The sequence below is a fragment of the Petromyzon marinus genome, chromosome 79, assembly GCF_048934315.1.
Source record: "Petromyzon marinus isolate PM22_M1 ecotype Great Lakes invasive population chromosome 79, UKy_Petmar_22M1.pri1.0, whole genome shotgun sequence".
NCBI classification, from domain to species: domain Eukaryota; kingdom Metazoa; phylum Chordata; class Hyperoartia; order Petromyzontiformes; family Petromyzontidae; genus Petromyzon; species Petromyzon marinus.
In genome coordinates, this window is record NC_133745.1 from 20,498,711 (window position 1) to 20,520,126 (window position 21,416).

The window sequence follows — 21,416 nt, forward strand, 5'->3', positions numbered from 1 at the left end:
AGAGACCGGCAGATGCACACAGAGACCCACAGACTCACACAGAGACCCACAGATTCACACAGAGACCTATAAACTCACACAGAGACCGGCAGACGCACACAGAGACCCACAGACTCACACAGAGACCCGTAGACTCACATAGAGACTCAGACTCACACAGAGACCCACAGACTCACACAGAGACCCGCAGACTCACACAGACACCCACAGACTCACACAGAGATCGATTCACTAACACAGAGACCCACACACTAACACAGAGACCCACACACTAACACAGCGACCCACACACCCACACAGAGACCCATTAACTAACACAGAGCCCCACAGACTCACCCACACAGACCGATTCACTAATACAGAGACCCATTAACTCACATAGAGACCCATTAACTAACACAGAGACCCATAGACTCACACAGAGACTCATAGACTCATCACAGAGACTCATAGACACACACAGAGACTCACAGACGCACCACAGAGACCCACAGAGACCCACAGACTCACCACAGAGACCCACAGACTCACCACAGAGACCTACAGACTCACCACAGAGACCTACAGACTCACACCGAGACTCGATGGGAAGTGAGCGGTTAATTGCGGCAGCTGGCCCAGTCAGAGATAGATTTGGAAGGCCTAGCTCCAGCAGTGGATAGGCCACAACCGATGACGACGATGACGATGATGACGGTGGGGTAGAGATGTCTGGTTGATGATCAAAGTCACTCACCTCCTCCCCCTCCTACTGCACTCGTACTGACACCACCACCGCCACCTCCGCCATCACCGCCACCTCCGCCATCACCGCCACCCCAACCTCCACCTCTTCCAGCCACCTCCCTCTTCCGAAGGTCCAACACGCCCCACTCAAACTCTGCCCTCCGCTCCTCCTCCTCCTCATGCTGCTCCCGCTGCTCCTGCTGCCGCTGCTGCCCCTGCTGCCCCTGCTGCTGCTGCTGCCCCTGCTGCTGCTGCCCCTGCCGCTGCTGCCCCTGCTCCTGCTGCTGCCCCTGCTCCACCACCACGACCAGCATCGCCGGCGTCGTCACCACCACGACCGTCGCCCCGTCGGCCGGCGCCGCGGCCTGGTCCTCGCGGTGCGTCCTCAGGTGGGCCTTGAGGTTGCAGTTCAGCGAGAACCTCCGTCCGCAGCGCTCGCAGCCGTAGGGCCGCTCCCCCGTGTGCGTCCGCCGGTGGGCCTCCAGGTGGGGCCTCTGGGCGAAGCGGCGGCCGCAGTCGCCGCAGGCGTGCGGCCGCTCCCCCGTGTGCGTCCGCCGGTGGACGCGCAGGCCGCTGGCGTAGGCGAAGCGGCGGCCGCAGTCGGCGCACGCGTGCGGCCTCCCGCCGGCGTGCGTGGCCCGGTGCTCCCTGAGCGAGGAGGCCTGCGCGAAGGCCTTGCCGCACTCGCACGCGAACGGCGGCCGGCCGCCGGCGACGACGACGGGAGCCGGCGGCCCGCGGGCCGTCCGGCGGCCGGCCCCTTCGCCGGCGACGTTCTCGGGCGGCGGCGGCGGCGGGGGCGGCGACGGGGCCCTCCGGGGGCGGCCGCGGCGGTCGTCGGCCGAGGCGGCGGCGGCGGCGTCGTGCGTCGCCTCGTGGGCCCGCAGGTTCGAGCGCAGGGCGAAGGCGCGGCCGCAGCGGCCGCAGGCGTGGGGCCGCTCGCGGGTGTGGGTGGCCAGGTGGGCCCGCAGGTGCTGCCCCTGGGCGAACTGGCGGCCGCAGTGCGCGCAGGCGTAGGGCCGCTCGCCCGTGTGGGTCCGCCCGTGGACGGAGAGCGCCTGCCGGCTGCCGAAGCGCTTCTCGCAGACGTCGCACGCGAAGCGACGGGCCGCGTCGCCGCCGCCGCCGCCGCCGGCGGCCGGGGACGTCGGGGCGAGGGGGGCGGCCGAGACGGCGGCGGCGGCGGCGCGGGCCGCCAGGGCGGCGATGGCCGGCGAGAGGAGGAGGGGCGGGGGCGGAGGCAGCGGCGCCGGCGGCTGCGGCGGCGGCGGCTGCGGGAGCCGAGGCTGCGTTAGCCGTGGTTGTGGCGGCGGTTGTTGCGGGAGCCGTGGTGGTGGTGGTGGTGGTGGCGGCGGTGGTGGCGGCATAGCCCGGACGAGCCCCCATTCTTTACGAACGTCCTCCTCCGTGTATTCCTGCTTCATGGTGGTGGTTTCTGGTGGACAGAGACAAGTTGGGGACAAGCCGCGGCGTTCGATCGATCGATAATACACCACACTATATATTACTATACACTACACTATACACTACTACACTATACACTACACTACACACTATTACACTAGACACTACACTACTACACTATACACTACTAGACTAGACACTACTACACTATACACTACTACACTATACACTACACTATACACTACTACACTATACACTACACTACACACTATTACACTAGACACTACACTACTACACTAGACACTACTACACTATACACTACACTACTATACACTACACTATACACTACATTATTATACACTCACGATACATTACTATTCACTACACTACGATACACTCAACTACACATTACTATACACTACACTATACACGACACTACTATACACTAGTATACACTACACTATACTACACACTACACTATATACTAAACTACTTTTCACTACACTATACACTACACTACTAAACACTACACTATACACGACTATTCACGACACTATGCACTACACGCTTGGGAGACCCTGGTCTCAGTCTCTGGATCGCCTTCAGTACTTCCTCAACAGATGGCACCTCAGCCAGCCACTCACAGGGGGTGACTTCTTCTCCAAATAGTTGAGGCACGGCAGCCTCAGCAGGGTCATCCCCACTTTGCCCCACGATGTTTTCCAGCCCGAGGGATTTCCGTTCCCCCAAGACCTCACGGAATTACTCAGAAAATCTGAAAAACTGTTCCTGACAGTCGGAGATTGGATCACCGTTCTTTCCCCTAATAATGGTGATAGGTGTGGCGCTGAAACTTACTCTTTTAATGGAATTAAAGAGTGATTTGTGATCGCGGGCTACTGAGGCAGACTCCATCTCCTCAGCAACCCATGACCACCACCCATCCCTGCAGCGCCTCATGGCTCTCCAAACCTCCGAGCGAAAGCTGCGGTAAGCCTCCTCATTCTCTGCTGTGGGATGTTGTAGGTGGTGAGACTGGGTCTGTCGCTTGTTCTCACCCAACCTGAACACCTCCTCTGTCAGCCAGGGTATCTGGGGAGGTTTGGACCGTGTAGCCAAAGCAGCCATTGCAGCTGCATGAGCCACAGTCCTAAGCCTCGCCCATTTCGCCTCAGCATCAGGAGGAGTGAGGGACGATGCCAACCTCAGTTGCAAGCGATGATGAAATTCTCGCAACTTTCATCAGCTAGCTGAGACCAGGGCACTGTGAGTTTGAATGGGGTCCTGGGTGTACACCCACCACCGGAGTGGAAGAATGGCAGGCGCATCTTACAGATGACTAGTCGATGGTCAGAGGGCAGATCAGCTCCACGGCAGGTCCTGGGGTGTCAAGGACATGGGCTCGCATCCGCTGGTCCGTCACTATGTAGTCCAGCAGATGTTCTTGCTTCGACCATGCGTGCATCCATGATTTTGCGTGGATGCACCGATGCCGGAACAGCGTGTTAGTAATTACAAGCCCATGAGCAGCCTCCTACCATTGTTATTGAACTGGTCTGGCCCATGCCCTCCAATCACTCCAGACCAGGTGCCAGCATCATGACCAACTTGGGCATTGAAGTCACCCAACAAGATGACTCTGTCCCGAGGGGCCACTTTAGCCAGCACCTGTGACAGGAGGTCATATAAGGCATCTGACTCATCGGCCGTGTCTGCATCCCTCTACTAATGTTCATCTTCGGTGGGGGCATAAGTAACCACGACCACCATTCCTCTCCTCTGGTTTATGGGAAGGCGAGCCCAAAGTAGCCTGGTGCTTACAGCTTCCCACACCTCACCGCCACGCTCCCACGCCCCCTTCATTCTTTTGTTCAGAAGAAGAGCCACACCCTATTGTTTGGCAGTGTCCTGCCCCGAGTAAAGGACTATCCGCCCCTTATGATGGCAGAACTCCTGAATACTGCAGAGATCCAGGTGGTACTAGTCCAGCTCCCGACAGAGGAGTGGCAGCCTCTCTTCCGCAGATTGAACATTCCACGTGGCCACCCGCAGTGGCCTTTTGTTGTTTTTGGAGGAACCCCGAGGGTAAAGATTCAGTCTTCTGGCTCCGCCAAATGGGGTTTGGCCAGGAGGCATCATAGATGCACACACACGCACGTACACACACACAAAGCAACACACACACGCATGTACACACACACACACGTACACACACACGCACGTACACATACACAAGCAACACACACGTGGACAGTGCATGCATTATCAGAGTTGTTTTTTGTTTGCGTTCCGACCGCAGGTATAGTCAATGTAAACATGACTCCTTGTAAAAAAGGTGTCAGTTTTATTGCCAGATAAAAGGGTAAAAAAAACAATTATCATAGTTTGTCATCGATCCTCAGAACTAAAACTTTGTTGATCTTGTTACCAGGTGTAGGGTTCCCACTCATATAGACCCACAGAGACCCACAGAGACCCATACAGACTCATAGAGACCCATACAGACCCACAGAGACCCATACAGATTCAGAGAGCCATGGTCATAGAGACCCACAGATACCCAAACTCATAGAGACCCACAGAGACTCACACTCATAGAGACCCACAGAGACCCATACTCATAGAGGCCCATAGAGGCCCATAGAGACCCACACTCATAGAGACCCACAGAGACCCATATACAGAGACCCACAGAGAACCGTACTCAGATACCCACAGAGACCCATATACATACAGACCCACAGAGACCCATACTCATAGAGACCCACAGAGACCCATAAACATAGAGACCCACAGAGACCCATACTCATAGACCCACACTCAGAGACCCACAGAGACCCACAGAGACCCATACTCATAGACCCACACTCAGAGACCCACAGAGACCCATACTCAGAGACCGAAACTCATAGAGACCCACAGAGACCCATATACATAGAGACCCACAGAGACCCATATACATAGATACCCACAGAGACCCATACTCATAGAGACTCATAGAGACCCATACTCATAGAGACCCACAGAGATCCATACACATAGAGACCCACAGAGACCCATACTCATAGAGACCCATAGAGACCCACAGAGACCCACACTCAGAGACCCACAGAGACCCAAACTCATAGAGACCCACAGAGACCCACACTCATAGAGACCCAAAGAGACCCAAACTCATAGAGACCCACAGAGACCCATACACATAGAGACCCACAGAGACCCACACTCATAGAGACCCACAGAGACCCAAACTCATAGAGACCCACAGAGACCCATACACATAGAGACCCACAGAGACCCACACTCATAGAGACCCACAGAGACCCACACTCATAGAGACCCACAGAGACCCGTACTCAGATTCCCACAGAGATCCATACTCAGATACCCACAGAGACCCACACTGAGAGACCCACAGAGACCCACACTCATAGAGACCCACAGAGACCCATACTCATAGAAACCCACAGAGACCCAGACTCATAGAGACCAAACAGAGACCCATATACATAGAGACCCACAGAGACCCATACTCAGATACCCACAAAGACCCATACTCAGAGACCCATAGAGACACACACTCATAGAGACCCACAGAGACCCACACGCATAGGGACCCACACTAAAACTAAACAATGTTGATGTTTCGATTTAAAGCTTTCGTGACTGCAGGGATTAATATTCTTGGTTCTTTCGGTAAAGTCACGGAGAAGGGAAACAATAAAAAGTATTGTTTTATATTTATATATGAAAAATGTTGATGTTACCAGGTGTAAGACCGCACTGAACTACTGTGTAGTAGATACTTCATCAGAAGCAGCTCAACCACGTGGGCTGACGTCAACATCTTCACGTGGGATGACGTCATCACCACCACGTGGACATTCATAGCGGAACTCAAATCCTCTGAACGCGTCAGTGACGTCGACTCGAAACGTGGAGGGGAGAACAGAGGACTCTGAGAAGAGTCCTCGTCAGGGTCGGGATAGAACCCACGACCTCCTGTGTACCAGGCGAGGTAGTCAACATCTCACGAGCTACAGTGGCTACAGGCATCGTCAGGGTCGGGGATCGAACCCACGACCTCCTGCGTACCAGGCGAGGTAGTCAACATCTCATGAGCTACAGTGGCTACAGGCATCGTCAGGGTCGGGGATCGAACCCACGACCTCCTGCGTACCAGGCGAGGTAGTCAACATCTCACCACAGAGAGAGAGACGCAGACTCCACAAGTACATCAGCAGGCATCATCAGGGTCAGGATCGAACCCACGACCTCCTGTATACTAAGCGAGGTAGTCAACATCTCCCAGCCATGGGGAGAGAGATGCAAGCGCGGTGGCCGTGATGATGACAGTGGTGGTGATGGTGGTGATGGTGGTGATGGTGGAGGTGATGATGATGGTGATGGTGGAGGTGATGATGGTGGTGGTGATGGTGGTGGTGATGGTGGTGATGATGATGGTGGTGATGGTGGAGGTGATGATGGTGGTGATGGTGGAGGTGATGATGGTGGTGATGGTGGTGGTGATGATGGTGGTGGTGATGGTGGTGATGATGATGGTGGTGATGGTGGAGGTGATGATGGTGGTGGTGGTGGTGATGGTGAAAGTGGTGGTGATGATGGTGATAGTGGTGATGATGGTGATAGTGGTAGTGATGATGGTGATGATAGTGGTGGTGGTGATGATGGTAGTTGTGGTGATAGCGGAGGTGATGATAGTGATAGTGGTGGAGGTGATAGTGGTGATGGTGATAATGATAGTGATGATGATGGTAGTGGTGGGGACGGCGGTGGTGATGATGGTGATAGTGGTGATGATGATGATGGTGGTGATGGTGGTGATGGTGATGATGGTGGTGATGATGGTGATTGTGGTGATGGTGGTGATAATGGTGGTCGTGATGATGGTGATGATGGTGGTGCCAGTGGTGATGATGGTGATGATGGTAGAGGTGGTGGTGACAGTGGTGATGATGACGGTAGTGGTTGTGGTGGTGATGGTGATTATAGCGGTGGTGATGGTGATGATGATAGTGGTGATGATGATGGTAGTGGTGATGATGGTGATGATGGTGATAGTGGTGGTGGTGATGATGATGGTAGTGGTGGTGATGGCGGCCTTGGTGATAATGGTGATAGTGGTGATGATGATGACAGTGGTGGTGATGACGATGGTAGTGGTGGTGATGGCAGTGGTGCTGATGATGGTGACAGTGGTGATGATGGCAGTGGTGTTGATGGTGACAGTGGTGATGATGGCGGCGTTGGTGATAATGGTGATAGTGGTGGTGGTGATGATGATGACAGTGGTGGTGATGATGATGACAGTGGTAGTGATGATGGTGACAGTGGTGGTGATGATGGTGAGAGTGGTGACGATGATGGTGATAGTGGTGGTGATGATGATGACAGTGGTGTTGATGATGGTGACAGTGGTGACGATGGCAGTGGTGTTGATGATGGTGATAGTTGTGTTGATGATGGTGACAGTGGTGTTGATGATGGTGATAGTGGTGTTGATGGTGGCAGTGGTGTTGATGATGGTGATAGTGGTGTTGATGATGGTGACAGTGGTGACGATGGCAGTGGTGTTGATGATGGTGATAGTTGTGTTGATGATGGTGACAGTGGTGATGATGGTGATAGTGGTGTTGATGGTGGCAGTGGTGTTGATGATGTTGGTAGTGGTGTTGATGATGGTGACAGTGGTGACGATGGCAGTGGTGTTGATGATGATGGTAATGGTGGTGTTGATGATGATGGTAGTGGTGACGATGATGGTGACAGTGGTGACGATGGCAGTGGTGTTGATGATGATGGTAATGGTGGTGTTGATGATGACGGTAGTGGTGGTGATGGTGGCGTTGGTGACGATGATAATGACGGCTGAGTCGACCTAGGGGTGACCACCACAGGTTCCGGTACAGAAATTTGCTGCGGTTGCCGCTGCCGCCGAAACCTTTAGTGGAGGTGGCGTCGGTGAACGGGAGGCGAACTCGAGTCTCGAGGTGCAGGGCCCACAGACTCACACAGAGACCCACAGACTCACACAGAGACCCACAGACTCACACAGAGAACCACAGACTCACACAGAGACCCATAGACTCACCACACAGAGACCCATAGACTCACACAGAGACCCACAGACTCACACAGAGAACCACAGACTCACCACACAGAGACCCACAGACTCACACAGATACCCATAGACTCACCACACAGAGACCCACAGACTCACACAGAGACCCACAGACTCACACAGAGACCCACAGACTCACACAGAGACCCACAGACTCACACAGAGACCCATAGACTCACCACACAGAGAACCATAGACTCACCACACAGAGACCCATAGACTCACCACACAGAGACCCACAGACTCACCACAGAGACCCATAGACTCACCACACAGAGACCCATAGACTCACAACACAGAGACCCACAGACTCACCACACAGAGACCCATAGACTCACAACACAGAGACCCACAGACTCACACAGAGACCCATAGACTAACTCACACAGAGACCCACAGACTCACCCACACAGAGACCCATAGACTCAATCACACAGAGACCCATAGACTCACACAGAGACCCATAGACTCACAACACAGAGACCCATAGACTCACTCACACAGAGACCCACAGACTCACCACACAGAGACCCATATACTCGCACACAGAGACCCACAGACTCACTCACACAGAGACCCATAGACTCACTCACACAGAGACCCATAGACTCACAACACAGAGACCCAAAGACTCACTCCCACAGAGACCCATAGACTCACTCACACAGAGACCCACAGACTCACCACAGAGAACCACAGACTCACCATACAGAGACCCACAGACTCACCACACAGAGACCCACAGTCTCACTCAGAGACCCATAGACTCACAACACAGAGACCCACAGACTCACTCACACAGAGACCCACAGACTCACTCACACAGAGACCCACAGACTCACAACACAGAGACCCACAGACTCACACAGAGACCCATAGACTCACTCACACAGAGACCCATAGACTCACACACAGAGACCCACAGACTCACCACAGAGACCCACAGACTCACCACACAGAGACCCACAGACTCACCACACAGAGACCCATAGACTCACACAGGGACCCACAGACTCACACAGAGACCCACAGACTCACACAGAGACCCATAGACTCACACAGAGACCCATAGACTCACACAGGGACCCACAGACTCACTCAGAGACCCATAGACTTACACAGAGACCCACAGACTCACTCAGAGACCCATAGACTCACAACACAGAGACCCATAGACTCACAACACAGAGACCCATAGACTCACCACACAGAGACCCATAGACTCACCACACAGAGACCCATACACTCACCACACAGAGACCCATAGACTCACACAGAGAACCACAGACTCACACAGAGACCCATAGACTCACAACACAGAGACCCATAGACTCACAACACAGAGACCCATAGACTCACACAGAGACCCACAGACTCACACAGAGACCCATAGACTCACACAGAGACCCACAGACTCACACAGAGACCCATAGACTCACACAGAGACCCATAGACTCACAACACAGAGACCCATAGACTCACACAGAGAACCACAGACTCACACAGAGACCCATAGACTCACAACGCAGAGACCCACAGACTCACACAGAGAGCCATAGACTCACACAGAGACCCATAGACTCAAACAGAGACCCATAGACTCTCACAGAGACCCATTGACTCACCACACAGAGACCCACAGACTCACACAGAGACCCACAGACTCACACAGAGACCCACAGACTCACACAGAGACCCACAGACTCACACAGAGTCCCACAGACTTACACAGAGCCCCACAGACTCACACAGAGACCCACAGACTCACACAGAGACCCATAGACTCACACAGAGACCCATAGACTCACACAGAGACCCACAGACTCACACAGAGACCCATAGACTCACACGGAGACCCTTAGACTCACACGGAGAGCCATAGACTCAAACAGAGACCCACAGACTCACACAGAGACCCATAGACTAACACAGAGACCCATAGACTCACACAGAGACCCATAAACTCAAACAGAGACCCATAGACTCACACAGAGACCCATAGACTCACAAAGAGACCCATTGAATCACACATAGAGACCCACAGACTCACACAGAGACCCATAGACTCACCATACAGAGACCCACAGACTCACCACACAGAGACCCACAGACTCACACAGAGACCCACAGCCTCACACAGAGACTCACAGACTCACACAGAGACCCATAGACTCACAAAGAGACCCATAGACTCACACAGAGACCCACAGACTCACCACAAAGAGGCCTATAGACTCACCACACAGAGACCCATAGACTCACAACACAGAGACCTACAGACTCACACAGAGACCCATAGACTCAAACAGAGACCCACTGACTCACACAGAGACCCATTGACTTATACAGAGACCCAGTCACTCACTCAAAGACCCATAGACTCACACAGAGACCCATAGACTCACACAGAGACCCATAGACTCAAATAGAGACCCACAGACTCACACAGAGAACCCATAGACTCACACATAGACCCATTGACTCGCACAGAGAACCAAAGATTCACACAGAGACCCATTGATTCACAAAGAGACCCACAGACTCTCACAGAGACCCATTGACTCACACAGAGACCCATTGACTCACACAGAGACCCATTGACCCACAGAGACCCACTGATTCACACAGAGAAGCACAGACTCACACAGAGCACAATACGCACACAGAGACCCATTGACTCGCCATACAGAGACGTACAGACTCACACAGAGACCCACATACTCACACAGACCCATAGACTCACCACACAGTGACCCACAGACTCACAAAGAGACCCACAAACTCACACAGAGACCCATTGACCCACACAGAGACCTACTGATTCACACAGAGAAGCACAGACTCACACAGAGAACAATAGACTCACACAGAGCCCCATTGACTCACACAGAGACCCACAGACTCACAGAGAGCCCCATTGACTCACACAGAGACCCAGAGACTCACAGAGAGACCCATTGACTCACACAGAGACCCAAAGACTCACAGAGAGTCCAAATTGAATCAGACAGAGAACCATTGACTCACACAAGAGACCCATACACTCACACAGAGACCCATAGACTCACACAGAGACCCATAGACTCACAAAGAGACCCATTGAATCACACATAGAGACCCACAGACTCACACGAGACCCATAGACTCACCATACAGAGACCCACAGACTCACCACACGCAGACCCAAAGACTCACACACAGACCCACAGACTCACACAGAGACCCGCAGACTCACACAAAGACCCATTGACTAACACAGAGACCCATAGACTCACAAAGAGGCCCATAGACTCACACAGAGACCCACAGACTCACCACACAGAAACCCAAAGACTCACCACAAAGAGACCTATAGACTCACAACACAGAGAACCACAGACTCACACAGAGACCCATAGACTCACACAGAGACCCATAGACTCAAACAGAGACCCACAGACTCACAAAGAGACCCACAGACTCACACAGAGACCCATAGACTCACAACACAGAGACCCATAGACTCACACAGAGAACCACAGACTCACACAGAGACCCAAAAACTCACAACACAGAGACCCATAGACTCACACAGAGACCCATAGACTCACAACACAGAGACCCATAGACTCACACAGAGACCCATAGACTCACAACACAGAGACTCATAGACTCACACAGAGAACCACAGACTCACACAGAGACCCATAGACTCACAACGCAGAGACCCACAGACTCACACAGAGAGCCATAGACTCACACAGAGACCCATAGACTCACACAGAGACCCATAGACTCTCACAGAGACCCATTGACTCACCACACAGAGACCCACAGACTCACACAGAGACCCACAGACTCACACAGAGAACCATAGACTCACACAGAGACCCATAGACTCACACAGAGACCCACAGACTCACACAGAGACCCATAGACTCACACGGAGACCCATAGACTCACACGGAGACCCATAGACTCAAACAGAGACCCACAGACTCACACAGAGACCCATAGACTAACACAGAGACCCATAGACTCACACAGAGACCCATAAACTCAAAAAGAGACCCATAGACTCACAAAAAGACCCATTGAATCACACATAGAGACCCACAGACTCACACAGAGACCCATAGACTCACCATACAGTGACCCACAGACTCACCACACAGAGACCCCTGGACTCACACAGAGACCCACAGCCTCACACAGAGACCCACAGCCTCACACAGAGACCCACAGACTCACACAGAGACCCATAGACACACAAAGAGACCCATAGACTCACACAGAGACCCACAGACTCACCACAAAGAGACCTATAGACTCACCACACAGAGACCCATAGACTCACAACATAGAGACCTACAGACTCACACAGAGACCCATAGACTCAAACAGAGACCCACTGACTCACACAGAGACCCATTGACTTATACAGAGACCCAGTCACTCACTCAAAGACCCATAGACTCACACAGAGACCCATAGACTCACACAGAGACCCATAGACTCAAATAGAGACCCACAGACTCACACAGAGAACCCATAGACTCACACATAGACCCATTGACTAACACAGAGACCCATAGACTCACACACAGACCCACAGACTCACACAGAGACCCGCAGACTCACACAAAGACCCATTGACTAACACAGAGACCCATAGACTCACAAAGAGGCCCATAGACTCACACAGAGACCCACAGACTCACCACACAGAAACCCAAAGACTCACCACAAAGAGACCTATAGACTCACAACACAGAGAACCACAGACTCACACAGAGACCCATAGACTCACACAGAGACCCATAGACTCAAACAGAGACCCACAGACTCACAAAGAGACCCACAGACTCACACAGAGACCCATAGACTCACCACACAGAGAGACCCATAGACTCACAACACAGAGACCCATAGACTCACAACACAGAGACCCATAGACTCACACAGAGACCCAAAAACTCACAACACAGAGACCCATAGACTCACACCGAGACCCATAGACTCACAACACAGAGACCCATAGACTCACACAGAGACCCATAGACTCACAACACAGAGACTCATAGACTCACACAGAGAACCACAGACTCACACAGAGACCCATAGACTCACAACGCAGAGACCCACAGACTCACACAGAGAGCCATAGACTCACACAGAGACCCATAGACTCACACAGAGACCCATAGACTCTCACAGAGACCCATTGACTCACCACACAGAGACCCACAGACTCACACAGAGACCCACAGACTCACACAGAGAACCATAGACTTACACAGAGACCCATAGACTCACACAGAGACCCACAGACTCACACAGAGACCCATAGACTCACACGGAGACCCATAGACTCACACGGAGACCCATAGACTCAAACAGAGACCCACAGACTCACACAGAGACCCATAGACTAACACAGAGACCCATAGACTCACACAGAGACCCATAAACTCAAAAAGAGACCCATAGACTCACAAAAAGACCCATTGAATCACACATAGAGACCCACAGACTCACACAGAGACCCACAGCCTCACACAGAGACCCACAGCCTCACACAGAGACCCACAGACTCACACAGAGACCCATAGACACACAAAGAGACCCATAGACTCACACAGAGACCCACAGACTCACCACAAAGAGACCTATAGACTCACCACACAGAGACCCATAGACTCACAACATAGAGACCTACAGACTCACACAGAGACCCATAGACTCAAACAGAGACCCACTGACTCACACAGAGACCCATTGACTTATACAGAGACCCAGTCACTCACTCAAAGACCCATAGACTCACACAGAGACCCATAGACTCACACAGAGACCCATAGACTCAAATAGAGACCCACAGACTCACACAGAGAACCCATAGACTCACACATAGACCCATTGACTCGCACAGAGAACCATAGATTCACACAGAGACCCATTGATTCACAAAGAGACCCACAGACTCTCACAGAGACCCATTGACTCACACAGAGACCCATTGACTCACACAGAGACCCATTGACCCACAGAGACCCACTGATTCACACAGAGAAGCACAGGCTCACACAGAGAACAATACGCACACAAAGACCCATTGACTCACCATACAGAGACGTACAGACTCACACAGAGACCCACATACTCACACAGACCCATAGACTCACCACACAGTGACCCACAGACTCACAAAGAGACCCACAAACTCACACAGAGACCCATTGACCCACACAGAGACCTACTGATTCACACAGAGAAGCACAGACTCACACAGAGAACAATAGACTCACACAGAGAACAATAGACTCACACAGAGACCCACAGACTCACAGAGAGCCCCATTGACTCACACAGAGACCCAGAGACTCACAGAGAGACCCATTGACTCACACAGAGACCCAAAGACTCACAGAGAGACCAAATTGAATCAGACAGAGAACCATTGCCTCACACAAGAGACCCATACACTCACACAGAGACCCATAGACTCACACAGAGACCCATAGACTCACAAAGAGACCCATTGAATCACACATAGAGACCCACAGACTCACACGAGACCCATAGACTCACCATACAGAGACCCACAGACTCACCACACAGAGACCCACAGACTCACACAGAGACCCACAGACTCACACAGAGACCCACAGCCTCACACAGAGACCCACAGACTCACACAGAGACCCACAGACTCACACGCAGACCCAAAGACTCACACAGAGACACGCAGACTCACACAAAGACCCATTGACTAACACAGAGACCCATAGACTCGCAAAGAGGCCCATAGACTCACACAGAGACCCACAGACTCACCACACAGAGACCCAAAGACTCACCACAAAGAGACCTATAGACTCACAACACAGAGAACCACAGACTCAGACAGAGACCCAAAGACTCACACAGAGACCAACAGACTCACACAGAGACCCACAGACTCACACAAAGACCCATAGACTCACCACACCGAGACCCATAGACTCACCACACAGAGACCCACAGACTCACACAGAGACCCACAGACTCCCACAGAGACCAACAGACTCACACGGCGACCAACAGACTCACACAGAGACCCACAGACTCACAAAGAGACCCACAGACTCACACAGAGACCCATTGACTCACACAGAGACCCACAGACTCACACAGATAACCCACTGACTCACAGAGAGCCCCACTGATTCACACAGAGACCCACAGACTCACAGAGACCCACAGACTCACAGAGACCCACAGACTCACACAGACCCATTGACTCACACAGAGACCCATTGACTCACACAGAGACCCACAGACTCACAGAAAGACCCACAGACTCACACAGAGACCCACTGACTCACACAGAGACCCAATGACTCACACAGAGACCCATAGACTCACACAGAGACCCACAGACTCACAGAAAGACCCACAGACTCACACAGAGACCCACTGACTAACACAGAGACCCACAGACTCACACAGAGGCCCATAGACTCACACAGAGATAGATTGACTCACACAGAGACCCACAGACTCACAGAGAGACCCACAGACTGACCCAGAGACCCACTGACTCACACAGAGACCCAATGACTCACACAGAGACCCATAGACTCACACAGAGACCCATTGACTTACACAGAGACCCATTGATTCACACAGATAACCCATTGACTCACACAGAGACCCACTGACCCACACAGAGACCCACTGACGCGCACAGAGACCCATTGATTCACACAGAGACCCATTGACTCACACAGAGACCCATTGATTCACACAAAGACCCACAGATTCACACAGAGGCCGACAGACTCACATAGAGACCCATTGACTCACACAGAGACCCACAGACTCACACAGAGACCCACAGACTCACACAAAGACCCATAGACTTACACAAAGTCCCATAGACTCACAGAGAGGCCCACAGACTCACACAGAGACCCACAGACTCACACAGAGACCCATAGACTCACACAGAAACCTATATATTCACATAAAGACCCATAGACTCAAACAGAGACCCATAGACTCACATAAAGACCCATAGACTCACAGAGAGCCTCACAGACTCACACAGAGACCCAAAGACTCACACAGAGACCCATAGACTCACACAGAGACCCATAGACTCACATAGAGACCCACAGAACCACCCAGAGACCCATAGACTCCAACAAAGACCCATAGACACACACAAAGACCCATAGACTCACACAGAGACCCATAGACTTACACAAAGTCCCATAAACTCACAGAGAGACCCACAGACTCACACAGAGACCCACAGACTCACACAGAGACCCATAGACTCACACAGAGACCTATAGACTCACATAAAGACCCATAGACTCACACAGAGACCCATAGACTCACATAAAGACACATAGACTCACAGAGAGCCTCACAGACTCACACAGAGACCCAAAGACTCACACAGAGACACATAGACTCACACAAAGACCCATAGACTCACAGAGAGACCCACAGACTCACACAGAGACCCACAGACTCCAACAGAGACCCACTGACTAACACAGAGACCCACAGACTCACACAGAGGCCCATAGACTCACACAGAGATAGATTGACTCACACAGAGACCCACAGACTCACAGAGAGACACACAGACTGACACAGAGACCCACTGACTCACACAGAGACCCAATGACTCACACAGAGACCCATAGACTCACACAGAGAGCCCCATAGACTCACATAAAGACCCATAGACTCACAGAGAGCCTCACAGACGCACACAGAGACCCAAAGACTCACACAGAGACCCATAGACTCACACAAAGACCCATAGACTCACAGAGAGACCCACAGACTCACACAGAGGCCCACAGACTCCAACAGAGACCCACTGGCTAACACAGAGACCCACAGACTCACACAGAGGCCCATAGACTCACACAGAGATAGATTGACTCACACAGAGACCCACAGACTCACAGAGAGACACACAGACTGACACAGAGACCCACTGACTCACACAGAGACCCAATGACTCACACAGAAACCCATAGACTCACACAGAGACCCATTGACTCACACAGAGACCCATTGATTCACACAGAGAACCCATTGACTCACACAGAGACCCACTGACCCACACAGAGACCCACTGACTCACACAGAGACCCATTGATTCACACAGAGACCCATTGACTCACACAGAGACCCATTGATTCACACAAAGACCCACAGATTCACACAGAGGCCGACAGACTCACACAGAGACCCATTGACTCACACAGAGACCCACAGACTCACACAGAGACCCACAGACTCACACAGAGACCCAATGACTCACACAAAGACCCACAGACTCACTCAAAGACTCATAGACTCACACAGAGACCCATTGACTCACACAGAGACCCACAGACTCACACATAGAACCGCAGACTCACACAGAGACCCACAGACTCACACAGAGACCCACAGACTCACACAGAGACCCACAGACTCACACAGAGACCCACAGACTCACACAAAGACCCGCAGACTCACCACAGAGACCCATAGACTCACCACACAGAGACCCATAGACTCACCACACAGAGACCCACAGACTCACACAGAGACCCACAGACTCCCACAGAGACCCACAGACTCACACGGAGACCAACTGACTGACACAGAGACCCACAGACTCACACAGAGACCCATAGACTCACATAGAGTAAGGTTGACTCACACAGAGACCCACGGACTCACACAGAGACCCACAGACTGACACAGAGACCCACTGACTCACCCAGAGACCCAATGACTCACACAGAGACCCATACTCACACAGAGACCCATAGACTCACACAAAGACCCATTGACTCACACAGAGACCCATTGATTCACACAGAGAACCCATTGACTCACACAGAGACCCACTGACCCACACAGAGACCCACTGACTCACACAGAGCCCCAGTGATTCACACAGAGACCCATTGACTCACACAGAGACCCATTGATTCACACAAAGACCCACAGATTCACACAGAGGCCCGCAGACTCACACAGAGACCCATTGACTCACACAGAAACCCGCAGACTCACCACACAGAGACCCATAGACTCACACAGAGACCCACAGACTCACACAGAGACCCACAGACTTACACAGAGACCCATAGACTCACCACACAGAGACTCATAGACTCACACAGAGACCCACAGACTCACACAGAGACCCATAGACTCACTCACACAGAGACCCATAGACTCACACAGAGACCCATAGATTCACTCACACAGAGACCCATAGACTCACCACACAGAGACCCATAGACTCACTCACACAGAGACCCGCAGACTCACCACACAGAGACCCGCAGACTCACCACACAGAGACCCATAGACTCACACAGAGACCCATAGACTCACCACACAGAGACCCACAGACTCACTCACACAGAGACCCATAGACTCACACAGAGACCCATAGATTCACTCACACAGAGACCCATAGACTCACCACACAGAGACCCATAGACTCACCACACAGAGACACAGAGACCCACAGACTCACCACACAGAGACCCACAGACTCACCACACAGAGACCCATAGACTCACCACACAGAAACCCACAAACTCACCACACAGAGACAGATAGACTCACCACACAGAGACCCATAGACTCACACAGAGACCCATAGACTCACCACACAGAGACCCACAGACTCACCACACAGAGACCCATAGACTCACTCAGAGACCCACAGACTCACCACACAGAGACCCATTGACTCACACAGAGACCCGCAGACTCACCACACAGAGACCCACAGACTCACACAGAGACCCACAGACTCACACAGAGACCCACAGACTCACACAGAGACCCATAGACTCACTCACACAGAGACCCATAGACTCACCACACAGAGACCCACAGACTCACCACACAGAGACCCATAGACTCACACAGAGACCCATAGACTCTACCACCTCCTCACCACCACCACCTCCTCACTTCCTCGTCGCCCACGCTCCCCGCGTGTTGTGGTGGTGGTGGTCGTGATGGTTGTGGTGTTGGTGGTGGTGGTAGTGGTGGTTGTTGTGGTGGTGGTAGAGGTGGTTGTTGTGGTAGTGGTGTTGGTGTTGGTAGTGGTGGTTGTTGTGGTTGTGGTGGTGGTAGAGGTCGTTGTTGTGGTAGTGGTGGTGGTAGTGGTTGTGGTAGTTTTGGTGGTAGAGGTGGTAGTGGTGGTAGTGGTGGTTGTGGTGGTAGTTGTGGTTATTGTGGTGGTTGTGGTAGTGGTGGTAGTTGTGGTGGTTGTGGTTGTTGTGGTGGTAGTGGTGGTAGAGGTGGTGGTTGTGGTAGTAGTTGTGGTGGTAGAGGTGGTTGTGATAGTGGTGGTAGTTATGGTGGTAGAGGTGGTGGTTGTAGTAGTGGTGGTAGTGGTGGTTGTTATTGTGGTGGTGGTAGAGGTGGTGGTGGTTGTGGTGGTAGAGGTGATGGTTGTGGTAGTGGTGGTAGTTGTGGTTGTTGTGGTGGTAGTGGTGGTGGTAGTGGTTGTGGTGGTTGTGGTGGTTGTTGTGGTAGTGGTGGTAGTTGTTGTTGTGGTGTTGGTAGTTGTGGTTGTTGTGGTGGTTGTGGTAGTGGTGGTAGTAGTGGTTGTGATGGTAGTTGTGGTTGTTGTTGTGGTGGTAGTTGTGGTAGGTAGTGGTGGTGGTAGAGGCGGTAGTTGTGGTGGTGGTAGTTGTGGTGGTAGAGGTAGTGGTGATAGTGGTGGTAGTTGTGGTGGTGGTAGTTGTTGTGGTGGTGGTAGTTGTGGTTGTTGTGGTGGTAGTGGTGGTTGTTGTGGTGGTTGTGGTAGTTGTGGTGGTGGTAGTTGTGGTAGTTGTGGTGGTGATAGAGGTGGTGGTGGTAGTGGTGGTAGTTGTGGTGGTTGTTGTGGTGGTAGTGGTGGTTGTTGTGATGGTTGTGGTGGTAGTTGTGGTAGTGGTAGTTGTTGTTGTGGTAGAGGTGGTGGTGGTAGTGGTGGTAGTAGTGGTGGTAGTAGTGGTGGTAGTGGTGGTTGTTGTGATGGTTGTGGTGGTAGTTGTGGTAGTGGTAGTTGTTGTTGTGGTAGTGGTAGAGGTGGTGGTGGTAGTGGTGGTAGTTGTGGTGGTAGTGGTGGTTGTTGTGGTGGTTGTGCTAGTTGTGGTGGTAGTTGTGGTGGTGATAGAGGTGGTGGTGGTAGTGGTGGTAGTTGTGGTGGTAGTGGTGGTTGTTGTGGTGGTAGTGGTGGTTGTTGTGATGGTTGTGGTGGTAGTTGTGGTAGTTGTTGTTGTGGTAGTGGTAGAGGTGGTGGTAGTAGTTGTGGTGGTAGTGGTGGTTGTTGTGATGGTTGTGGTGGTAGTTGTGGTAGTGGTAGTTGTTGTTGTGGTAGTGGTAGAGGTGGTGGTGGTGCTCACCACAAAGGAGTTGAAGGCGAATGGAGGAGTCGCTGAGCGGCGATTGAGGCAGGAGGAGGGGGAGGGGAGGGAAGAGGGTACATGACGTCATTAGTTACGTCGAACCGACGCCTGACGTCATCCGCCATCGATTCCGTGACGTCATTCGCCTCGTTCCTCCCACATCCCTTCCCCGCCACCGGCGCAGTTGGTCGGAGTAAGTTGGTTACATGACGTCATTTCTCTGTTCATTCGCGAGTGACGTCGAAGCACAGTGATTTGAATAATTGTGGCGCGTTAGCTTTCCGATGACGTCATCTCTGTCGGTCCGTTCCCTCTTCCCCGCCCCGGCGTGGTTGGTCGGGAGAAAGTGGGCTACATGACGTCATTTGTCTGTTCATTCGCGACGACGAAGACGCGTGACGCCATTGCTCGGCGATGAGAATGTTTTATTTTTATTTTTGGGGAGACTGGCTTTCCGATGACGTCATTAGTTCTCTTCCCTCTCGCCGTCAGAGTTGTGGGAGCGGTGTGACGACTGCGCCGAATGACGTCACTTGCTTCCGGTGTTTTAACCATTGAATGACGTCAAAAGCGCGGAGCGGCGTTATTCGATTTCAAAGTCATTGTCGTGTTGGGAACGTCACGCTTGAGCGGCAGGGTGACGTCAAATGACGTCATCCATGAAATACCAAAACTAAAGTTGACGGAAAAACTCGCGATGTAAATCGCGCGTCAGAAAGTGACGTCATCGTACATTTGGCAGA

The 21,416-nt window shown here is 52.4% G+C and overlaps 1 protein-coding gene across 4 annotated transcripts in view; it reads right to left on the reverse strand.

Annotated features, from left to right (window-relative positions):
• Positions 1 to 20,830, reverse strand: part of LOC116958546 (uncharacterized) — a 50,126-nt gene extending 29,296 nt beyond the window's left edge. For 2 of the 4 annotated variants that reach the window (XM_076056986.1, XM_076056985.1), the window contains exons 1-2: positions 20,671 to 20,830; positions 737 to 2,161 (exon numbers count right to left, since the gene is read on the reverse strand). In XM_076056986.1, the coding sequence (XP_075913101.1) occupies positions 737 to 2,161; positions 20,671 to 20,761 (1,516 nt within the window). In that variant the 5' untranslated portion in view covers positions 20,762 to 20,830. Of the gene's footprint in view, positions 1 to 736; positions 2,162 to 8,092; positions 8,191 to 20,670 lie in introns of those variants that run through there. The other 2 variants (XM_076056984.1, XM_032981202.2) reach the window with 2 other exon arrangements.
• Positions 20,831 to 21,416: the final 586 nt, after the last annotated feature.